This window comes from Megascapheus bottae, chromosome X (assembly GCF_031878675.1).
Source record: "Megascapheus bottae isolate mThoBot1 chromosome X, mThoBot2.hap1, whole genome shotgun sequence".
Taxonomy (NCBI): domain Eukaryota; kingdom Metazoa; phylum Chordata; class Mammalia; order Rodentia; family Geomyidae; genus Megascapheus; species Megascapheus bottae.
In genome coordinates, this window is record NC_143547.1 from 2,298,481 (window position 1) to 2,309,654 (window position 11,174).

The 11,174-nt window shown below is 40.5% G+C and overlaps 1 protein-coding gene across 1 annotated transcript in view; it reads left to right on the forward strand.

The window, feature by feature from the left end:
- Positions 1 to 10,902, forward strand: part of Frmpd4 (FERM and PDZ domain containing 4) — a 342,429-nt gene extending 331,527 nt beyond the window's left edge. Inside the window, exons 15-17 of the mRNA XM_090325736.1 lie at positions 2,843 to 3,907; positions 4,295 to 5,584; positions 7,083 to 10,902. Coding sequence (XP_090181862.1) covers positions 2,843 to 3,907; positions 4,295 to 5,584; positions 7,083 to 8,407 — 3,680 coding nt within the window. The 3' untranslated portion in view covers positions 8,408 to 10,902. The remainder of the gene's footprint in view (positions 1 to 2,842; positions 3,908 to 4,294; positions 5,585 to 7,082) is intronic.
- The last annotated feature ends 272 nt before the right edge of the window (positions 10,903 to 11,174 follow it).

Below are 11,174 nucleotides of genomic sequence, written 5' to 3' on the forward strand. Positions count from 1 at the left end.
AGAAGAGAAAAGAGCCAAAAGTTGGTGGCTTACACTTGTAATCCTAGCTAGTCCAGAGGCTGGAATCTGAGCATCTCAGCTCAAAGCCAGCCCAGGGGAAGGAAAGTCTGAGACTGTCATCTCCAATTAACCACCAGAAAATGGAAGTGGTGATGTGGCTCAAAGTAGTAGAGTGCTAGCTATGAGCAAAAGAGTTCAAGAATAACTCTCACAACTGACAAAAAGAGAAGGAAAAGAAAAATCAAAATGTGTCCATAAAAATGTAATATTCAAATACAAGTCTTCAAATAGTGCTAGTGTTGTCTAATAGTTAAAAATGAACATGCTGATTCCCCATGACAATTGAAATGTCACTTTGAAATGTCAAGCCCTTATTTCAAAGACATCAGTTTTATTACTGTGAAAGACTTTATGGCTGACATATATATATATATATAGTATATATATACTTGTGTGCTAGAGATACAAATCAGAGTCTCTTATATGCTAGATAAGTGCTCTGAGAGTGAGTGGTTCTCTTTTTTTCAGGATTTTTTCCCAGTATCTAAGCATTTTCCTTCATCTATAATTGTGAAAGCTCAATAAAGGTAATTGGTAGACACCATAATTCAAGGCAGAGCCAATAATCTACCAAAAATTATAAATCAAAGGTTCCAGAATTAAGATTCATTTTAAAGGAAAGAGAATTCTTAAGAGTAAATTTATTGCCATTGGTTCTGATAAAAAGGGCTAGGGAAAAGAAAAAAAATCTGACAGAAAAACTATTTTTCTGTGTCCCTGTACTAGGGCTTGATCTCAAGGTCTTGGCAGCTGTCTCTGCAGTGCTTGCTCCAGATAAAACCTCTACCACTTGGGTCACACTTTGGTGGTTAATTGAAGAGAAAAGTCTCATGGATTTTCCTGCCTCAGCTGGCTTCGAACTGTGATCCTGTGGCTCCTGAGTAGCCAGGATTACATGCTTGAGCCAGCAGCTCCCCATGGAGAATTGTTTTTTCTTTTTTTTTTTTTTGTCGGTCATAGGGCTTGAATCCTGGACCTGGGCACTGTCCCTAAACTCTTCAGCACAAGGCTAGCCCTCTACCACTTGAGCCACGGTGCCACTTCCAGTTTTCTGGTGGTTCCCTGTGGATGAATCTCACAGACTTTTGTGCTTTCAAGGAAGATGTTCTACCACTGAACCACGCAGCCAGTGAAATGGGCCTAAAATTTAATCTGCATCCCCATCTGGGGTGCATGTTTTCAAATTTCCCTAATGATGGGTTTACTCATCTGTATAATTTAGAAATTAAAATTTTAGCTTCAAGATAAGCATTACAAAAGAACTTATATACAATACCTAAAAATAATGTTCAATACTTCTACTAATATTTGATGGTAAAAAGTGATGGAAAAATTTGAGGATGAAAGTAATAGAAGTACAGAAGGTTGGGGGAAAAAAGCAACTATGAAGCAAAGAGCAGTTTGGAGAGACACAGATAATTTAAAAAATGATTAGAGAAAGAGAAAGAACAAAAATATGTGATTATTACACATGAGCTTTGGTGATGACCACTTTTATGACCACACGTTCATTGAGTGAAGAGATTTAGGGCAATTCAACAATGACCTTTGAAATTCCAAAGAGTAGTTCAACAATTGAATACAATCCTTTCACATTGAAAAACTAGTTTGGAGCTTTTAATGTTCAAATCTTAAAAGTTCACCTTCAAAATAGAAGCTTTTCTCCATGGATTGACAAAATTGTACCTACCATTGTAAAAAAAATGGTTAGACTAATAGAATTCTGCCCAATTTTAATGGTCCACAATACAATGCCCAGTAAAACTAGGAGGCAAAATGAAATTATAAATTATATTACCAGCCAGGTACTAGTTGCTCACACCTGTAACCCTAGCTACTCAGGAGGCTGAGCTCTGAAGATTGCGATCCAAAGCCACCCAAGGCAAAAAATATATAACACTCCTATATTCAATTAACCACCAAAAAGCCAGAAATGGAGCTGTGGCTCAAGTGGTAGAGTGCTAGCCTTGAGCAAAAACAACTCAGGGTCAGTGTCCAGTGCTTGCTGCCATTAGAATGGGCTAGGTCTGGATAAGTATCATTAACGGAATAAGTATTTTTAACTTGGCTTTTAACCATCTGACATATTGAGTTTTCTTGTTGGCTTAAATTAGAAGTTGGAAAATGATGGTCAATGGGCTGAACAATGTTATTAATAAAGTTTCATTAAAATTCAATTACATACATTGTGTTATGTTCTCAAGGCTGCTATTACAACCCTGGTGAGTTAAAACAACAGAAATTTATTCTCTCACAGTTAGAGAGGTCAGAAATTCAATATCAAGTTGTGGGCAGGGCTGTAGTTTTGCCAAAGAATCTAAAAGGGGATCCTTCCTTGATTGTTCCCACTTTTTATTGCCGTATCAATCAAATCTTTGAATCTGTCTTCACATGGCTTTTGTCTCTTCTATGAAAGATAATTCAAGGTGGGTGGATAATTCAAGATGATCCCTTTTCACAATCCATTGAGGCCACAGAGTTTCAGATCAGGCTGGGCTATGTTTTCACCGGGTGTAGTGGCTCATGCCTGTAATCCTAGCTACTCAGGAGGCTGAGATCTAAGGATCTCAGTTCAAAGCCAGCATGGGCACCTTAGACTCTGGCTCCAGGGGTAGGATGGTAGCCTTGAGCTGAGGAGCTCAGGGACAGCACCTAGGCCCAGAGTCCAGGCCCCGTGACCAACAAAAATAAAGAAAAGAAAGAAAGAAATCCAGATGAAATTGCTCGTCCATATACCAGACATCATAGTAATGTATCTATCTGCATGATTCTTTCTCTTTAGGAACTGAAAATAAAGGAAAACATCACCTCCTTGGTCCAGACTGGAATTGCATGCCCCAAATGACGACTTTTATTGGTGAAGGGGAACAAGAAGCCCAGATAACATACATCGATTCAAAACAGAAGACAGTTGAGATGACAGATGGCACCATGTGTCCAAAAGACCACCGGCATCTGTATCTAGACAATGCATATAATTCAGATGAACTTAACCAGCCACTAACTCAGCCAGGCGATGCCCCTTGTGAAGCAGACTACAGAAGTCTAGCTCAGCGCTCCTTATTGAGCCTCTCAGGGCCAGAAAATCTAAAGAAAGCACAGGAATCTCCGAGAGGAGCCAAAGTGTCCTTTATTTTTGGCGATCTTGCACTGGATGATGGTATGAGTCCCCCAACTCTCGGCTATGAAAGACTGTTAGATGAGAGTCCAGAAATGCGGGAGAAGCAGAGGAATCTCTATATCAGCAGTGCCAATGACATGAAGGGCCTGGACCTTACTCCAGACTCAGAGAGCATCCAGTTTGTGGCAAATTCTGTTTATGCGAACATAGGTGATGTGAAGAACTTTGAGGCCCCTGGGGGCCTAGAGGAGCCCCTCTTGCATGACATCTGTTATGCAGAAAACACTGATGATGCAGAAGATGAGGACGAAGTAAGCTGTGAGGAGGACCTTGTGGTCAGTGAAATGAGCCAGCCAACCATCCTGGACCTGTCAGAATCAAGTGACGACATCATTGATCTCACGTCTCTGCCCCCTCCAGAAGGGGATGACAACGAGGATGACTTCCTGTTACGTTCCTTGAATATGGCCATTGCTGCACCTCCACCTGGCTTTCGAGACAGTTCAGATGAAGAGGACATGCAGAGCCAGACAGCTTCCTTCCAAGAGGACAAGGCACAGAGCAGCAGCCTACAAAATGAGGAGATCCCGGTGTCTCTCATTGATGCTGTGCCCACCAATGCCGAGGGAAAATGCGAGAAAGGACTGGATCATGCTGTCGTTTCCACACTGGAGGCTCTAGAAGCTCTGTCCGTGTCAGAAGAACAGCAGACCAGTGACAATTCAGGTTCTTTCACGATTGTTACGTTTATTCACTGATAACATGCCATGCCATCCTTTCAAGCCATTTGTCCTTGGAGTCATGTTATGTGGTGTTCTCATTTTCCCGTGTCCCATTTCATAATTGAGCTGAATGAAGTACTATCCTAGGATTTTGTGTTATGGGATTTCCTTTGTGATTATTTTTAAGACATATGGCACCCTCCCACCCCACCCACCCCCAATTTTCTGGAACAAGTATACAATAAACTAAGTGTCCTTACAGAAATGGGAGAAACTTGGTTTTGATTTTGGTTTTGTTTGTTTTTAAGTAGTAGTCAGTCCCGTTTTCATACATGTCCACATGTTCCTATACAGCATCCATTAATTAATTCTTGTTTTTTACGGCATGCAGGTGTAGCCATCTTACGGGCTTATAGTCCTGAGTCTTCATCAGACTCAGGCAATGAAACTAACTCTTCTGAAATGACTGAGAGTTCTGAATTGGCCGCAGCCCAAAAGCAGTCAGAAAGCCTCTCTCGCATGTTTTTGGCCACTCATGAAGGCTACCACCCTCTTGCTGAAGAGCAAACAGAGTTCCCCACATCCAAGGCCCCCACAGGGGCTTTGCCTCCAAAGTCCTCCCATGGCCTGGCTACTCGTCCAGGAACTGACCTCCAACCCAAAGTTGTGCCTTCCAAGCAGATACTTCACTCAGACCATATGGAGATGGAACCAGAAACCATGGAGACAAAGTCAGTCACTGAATATTTCAGCAAAGTCCACATGGGGTCAGTGGCATATTCCTGTACCAGCAAAAGGAAAAGCAAGCTGGTTGAGGGGGAGGGGAAAGCTCCCATAGGTGGGAATGCACCAGGAAAAAAACAGCAGGGATCCAAAACAGCAGAGATGGAGGAGGATGGCAAAGGCAAAGTTGGTACCGTTTCTTCTCGGGACAGCCAACACCTCAGCACTTTTAACCTAGAGAGAACTGCCTTTCGCAAGGACAGCCAAAGATGGTATGTGGCCTCTGAAGGTGGGATGGCAGAGAAAAGTGGAATGGAAGCAGCAGCTGGGAAAACCTTTCCCAGAGCCTCTGGTATGGGGACGAGAGAGGCTGAAGGGAAGGAGGAAGGAGCTCTGGATGGAGAATCCAGTGAGATTTCAGGACTTCCCCAAGGGGACCACTTCCTAACAGACGTGGCCTGTGTGTCTTCAGCCAAAGATGTAGAGAGCCCAGAGGATGCTGACTCGCCCTCTTGTGACCACACAGCCAAGATTCCAGAGGCAGAAGGGAGTGTAGCCCGCCTTTGTGATTACCATCTGGCCAAGCGGATGTCATCACTGCAGAGCGAGGGCCATTTTTCTCTACAGAGCTCTCAAGGCTCCTCCGTGGACACAGGCTGTGGTCCAGGCAGCAGCAGCAGCACCTGTGCCACTCCTGTGGAGTCGCCCCTGTGTCCCTCTGTGGGGAAGCACTTCATTCCAGAGGCTTCTGGGAAAGGCATGAGTTACATTTCTTCTGACGAAAGAGCCACGGGCCTTGCCAACCATGGAGCTGCCTTTAAAGAAATGCATCCACAAACAGAAGGGATGTGTCCACGGATGACAGTGCCTCCTCTGCACACAGCCATTAATGCCGATCCCCTGTTTGGCACTTTGAGAGATGGATGCCATCGGTTGCCCAAGATCAAGGAAACCACAGGTACAGCAATGATAGATTGAATTGGATGTTCCCTGCCAGGAGCATGGCAAGCCCATTTACAAGAAAACTAAAATTACAAAGTTGGGGAGAGAAATGAGGGGTAAAACAATGCCACGGAAGTATAAAGGAGCAATCGCTGATTCCCTAGTATTTAATAAATAATCTAGAACAATGTTAGGAAGGACATTTGACCTGATAATCTTGTTCTGCTCATGCTTGTAGAATATGATTTGGAAATTGCTTTTCTAAGTCCTAAATGCAGACTTTTAGCAGGGTCAAGTGTGACTCTTAATGGCAAGATAATATAGCTTAAAATCACAAAACAGTTGCATTTCCTACTCAAGACATCTTATTTCTAATGTTGCAATTTTGTTGATGACAAATAAGGACAGATAATACAATAGGCCCTCAAAAATACTGGAGGGGCTAGAGATAGCATTACAGTCTTTCAGACTCCCTCCTCATTTGGATTCCTCCTCGCTAAAAGAGTTCTCAAATGTCTAGCAGACTTCAGTATTGGGAAGACTTTAGAGGTGTATAGGGTGTGTTGCAGCATCACCCACCCCCCCAATAAAAAATTCTAGAACACGCAAAAACAATAATGTAGCCATCTTTGTTACCTGTTCTAGTTTATGCACAAATTGTTCTCACTGATTCACATGGCTGGCCACCAGGTATCAATGCTCAATATATTTCAATGTATATATTAATAGATCTTTTCCACATCAGTTGATAGATGTTACTGAAATCTTATGGTAGTTCATTTGTATTCCCATCCTATAAGAAAATCTTTAAAGGTCTTACCAATTTTCTATTTCTCAAACCCATCATTGGCAGGGTCTGCCTTAGAAGACCATCCTGCTGGATACCTAGCTTACCACCAAGCTGCAACTTCACCTCTAAATGAATAAAATGACACTGTCCCATCCCTCTTGGTTTACAAGAGTGTTCACCTAAGTTACTTTTGCTCCTCTTCACATGGCAGCTTTTGTAAGAATGGTCAAGCAATTTTTTCAGTATCTTGACTTCAGGGTTGTACCAGGCAAACCTCATAGCTTATGCTGCCCTCTTAAAAAATGTTAGCTGGATTAATTTGCATTAACTGAATTGGGCCACTTCCTTAAAATAAATAAAAGTTAACTGTTGCTAGCATTAACCCTTTTCTGAATAATCTGTACATCAGGATATATTTTCTATGTGTCTAAGCTTTGGTAGATAAATATTGTAAGCAAGGTAATGCATGAAATGCCATCATCTCCAAAAATGTTTAGGAAAGCTAGATAATTTCAAATAAATCTATTGTTCCCAAAATAGTCGATATGGACTGTGAGTTAAGGGCAGGCAGTCTTTGGTAAGCAAGGTAGCCCTAAGCTATCTGTAACAGCCATTCTAGAATGCATCCTTGAGAAATGGCAGTCATCACAAAGAAATAAAGTGAAAATGGCTACCTACGAAAGGCTTAATGAATCTCTCTGTTTTTCTACTACCCCTAGTGTAGCTTTGACAGAGCCTGGGAAGGAGAGACGAGGAGGCATGCCTTCAGCTTGGTCTCAACATCCTGAAGCTGATCCCATCCTGCTACCATCAAACATTCACTCGGAATCAAAGGTGCCAATTCCAAATCAAGACCCTAATGATTTCTCCCAAGCAAACCAGGCATTCGGAGAGGTTGTGAGCTGGTGGCCAGCAGATCTGAAAGGGAGGAGCCTCAGGACACCTCCCAGCCAGACAGCTCTCCAACATAGCAGAAGTGTCCTCTCAGAACCCATAGGTTTGGCGGCCTTCCGAGAAAGAACCAAGGGTGTAGTCAGCCTGAAGTATCCGGGTATCACAGAAGCACAGGAGGCCAATTCAGAAAGGCGAGCAGAACTCCCCCTGGGGAAGAAGCTCACCAAGAGTTTGTCCCAAAGCTCAATGCACTTTAGTTCAGATGGTAAGTTTCACAAAAGGTCCCCAATGACTCATAAAGAATCAAAGCTGTACAGGACTTTACCCTTGCGGAAGCCAGAAGGCAGTAATTGGAGGTGCCGAGGACCCTTCAGCTACTGTTTCCTGAACCGAGGGCAGGATGAAGATGGTGATGAAGATGAAGAGGAGGGAGAAGCCACCCTCCAGGTCTCTTGCCTTTATGGACCACGGGTGACTGAAGCCATGACAGAAGCAAGAACCCTTTCCCCAGCTGGTAGGATTCAAAAGCAAGGTGGGGAGCTGTCCAGAGGATCAGTGCTGAAGGTCTGGACAGAAGACCTGAATGGCCCAGATGATTTTGACTTTAGCAATCTGGCCTTTGATGCCCAGATTGCAAGAATAAACACCCTAAAAGACAGCACGTACACAATGCCTGATGGGTTCCTCGCGGCCCAAAATGATGCCAATGAGCTGCTCTGCCTTGTCAGGGCAACCAAGGGAAAGAGGGAGGAGTCGCGCCCTGAAGCATATGATCTTACACTTTCTCAATACAAGCAACTGTTATCTATTGAGTCCAGACAGTTAGGAAGTGCCTGTAGGAAAATGGCAATGGCTGAGAAAAGCCCAGAGGAGATGCTCCTGGCTATGACTTCCAGCTTCCAAGTGCTCTGTTGCCTAACAGAAGCCTGCATGCGATTAGTGAAAGTTGTGAACTCAGAAACACAGCAACAGGAAATTGTAACGAAGATTGATGAAGTGGTCATAAACTACATTTGTCTCCTGAAAGCTGCTGAAGCAGCCACTGGAAAATCCACTGGGGATCCTAATATTGGACTTTCAATGCGACATTCAACCACCATGGCCGCTCTAGTAAGCACACTAACACGTTCTCTCAAGATGCTTTTAAATAAATAAATATGAAAGTCACATCATAATCTACCTTTGCAAAGCCATACATGAACTTTTATTTACTTTCTGTGTACGATGAACAGATGTCTCCTTTACTCTCTCTGTATATTTTGTTATTTTGTATGAAATAGGAGATAAAAGTTACACTGATGAAATGTTGAAATGTCCTAATCAGATGTATTCTGTTTATATTATACATATATATATATGCACACATGTAAGAATTATATGAGAAAATGATGACATTTGGCTATTTTTCATATAGTCTGAACTCCAGATACATGCTATGAAATTTTAAATTCTATCATTTTAGACCAAAACAATGAATCCTATCACCCTCCTTCCAAGAAGTACTTGGAAACTATATCATTCATATTTAGAAGTAAAAACCAAAAGAAAATTTAGACAAGATCACAATGTATATAAAGCAGTACTTATGTTTTAAAACTTATGATTTCTAAGCATTGGAAATAGCAAAAAGACATTTAAAATTCAAGAAGCTATTATGAATTATTAGAGACTATATAATAAATTAATTTTGGTTTATATTATTTGGTCTACAGATGTATTGGGAGGTAGATTCTACTGTGTCAATATAAATGATCTATCTACACAGTGTTTCTAGAATTAAAGTCTTCCCAAATAGAACTAAGAGAAGGATGGGCATCTTTCTAGGCCATATCTAGAGTTATAGACTTTTTAATAACATAAGATGAATGGAATTAATAATACCAATATCAAATTAATGAACAGAGATATCTGCTTTGATTAAATGTCAAGATATAGAAACCAAAGACATTGTCTTCCCCACCCCAACACAGTCATGAAGCTCAAAATTCCCTCTAGAGATACTGAACATTTAGTAAAGTAATTGCAAAAATTAAGAAACATTTAATGACCAGAAATAGTCAATTCAAACCCAGTAATGTAATCCAAACCATGCACCAGCATCTGTGAAGCACAGCTCAGCAATCAGACCTATGTGAGGCTTCCTGCAGTGCACATACAGGAGCCACGGCTACTGATCAACTTGGAATGCCAGAACAAAATTTCAAATCTCGATTGTTCCAGAAAAATCCATGAGAGATGACTACTCTCATCACAGAAGACATGATCAAACACATAATAAAATATTGCATAAGTACTTAATCTGAATCAGTTGATGAAAACATGAAATCTCAAAGAAATAATGGTTAATTTGACCATTTAAATGAAACTAATGTAATGGAAAGAAGTTTTCAACTGTCATTTCTCTAAATATATATATAAATATGTGGGTCTAAAAATGATGAAATCTTTATGATCATTAAATAAAATTGATATGTACATATGTATTTCTGGGTCCTTCAGTGTTAAAGCTATATGCACTCTTACAAGTGTAAGTGGCTCTTTAGAATATGACAGTAGCATACCACGTACAAATATTTCCATTTTTGTAACCTACTGGGCAGGAGGCCTAACACATTCCCCACAACTAGCGTCTCTTTCTACTCCACCATTCATTCCACAAAGACTCAACAACAGAAGATTTACACATGGCAGCAAGTGAAAGGAGTTCAGGCATGAGCTATTATAAATAATGTTTAATTCGATAATAAAACATTATTCATGACAATTATAAATATTGATGTTTTGATATTGAGAGATATTTGTGGTGTTTACTGTGGAAAATCTTAGTAAATGTCATTCTATGTACTATACTAACATAATCACCTATACTATCTCATTTAATTATCACAATTGTATGGTTTGAGCGTTATCATTAATTTCTTCTGGAGGCAATAGGGTTTAGTAAAGGATATAAGTTTTGGGGCCAGAAACATCTTGAATTAAATTTAGGTTCTGCCAGTTTTTAGCCTTTTCATCTTGGCAAGGCTATTAATTTCTAAGCTCAATTTCTTCATAGTAAAATGGAGATTTATTTCCACACTGTTGTGAATTTTAAGTAAAATTGTGTATGTAAAGTTCTGACCATGATACCTGGCAGAGAATAAGCACTCAATGTTAGATATTATTATCATAATCATTGTGTTCAGTATATTGCCCAAGATAATATGTGAGGGATATTTGTTTTATATACATATTGTATCATGACTGTGTGCGGAACACATTATGTGTATTGCATATATATAAAGGAAGTGTACAAGGAAACGACCCCTGTTCAAAGTGCATATCTAGTTAGAACTTCCTAGTCCATTCTAGTCCTTTGAGAAGCCTCAGGGAAATAGCTCTGGGTCTTTCTAATCAATCTTCCCTTTCCCTTGGCTGCCCCAGTAAGTTTCTGTTTCTTATAAACAAACTCTTTACTACTCAGTAAACCTCAAGAGACCCCTCTCCTTCAGTAAGCATGGGGCTCTTAACTGGGGTCCAGGTCCACTAGCATATAAGAAGAACATATTAGAATGATACTTGTGTTTATTTTTATCTAGCTTTTTTATGTTTGTGTATGTTTTATAATGGCATAATAGTACAGTGGTACATGTACATAATTTTAAATAAATAAATAAATGAATAAATATCTGAGTATATGCCTGATGCATGCATGCAAAGTTACTGTTACGGGGTGGTATTTCAGTGCCCTTTGGAGAGGACCAAACTGGAAAACACAATTTCTTTCCTCAAATATGCCTTCATATTCAGTCCCCAGACTATTTTTCCAAGTGTACTGCTTGCCATTTTTACTCATCTTCTATTATAAAACTTCCACACATTTAAAAAGTAGACATAAAGAAAACTCATCATAATCGTCAATATTATTTGTTCTATATCTACT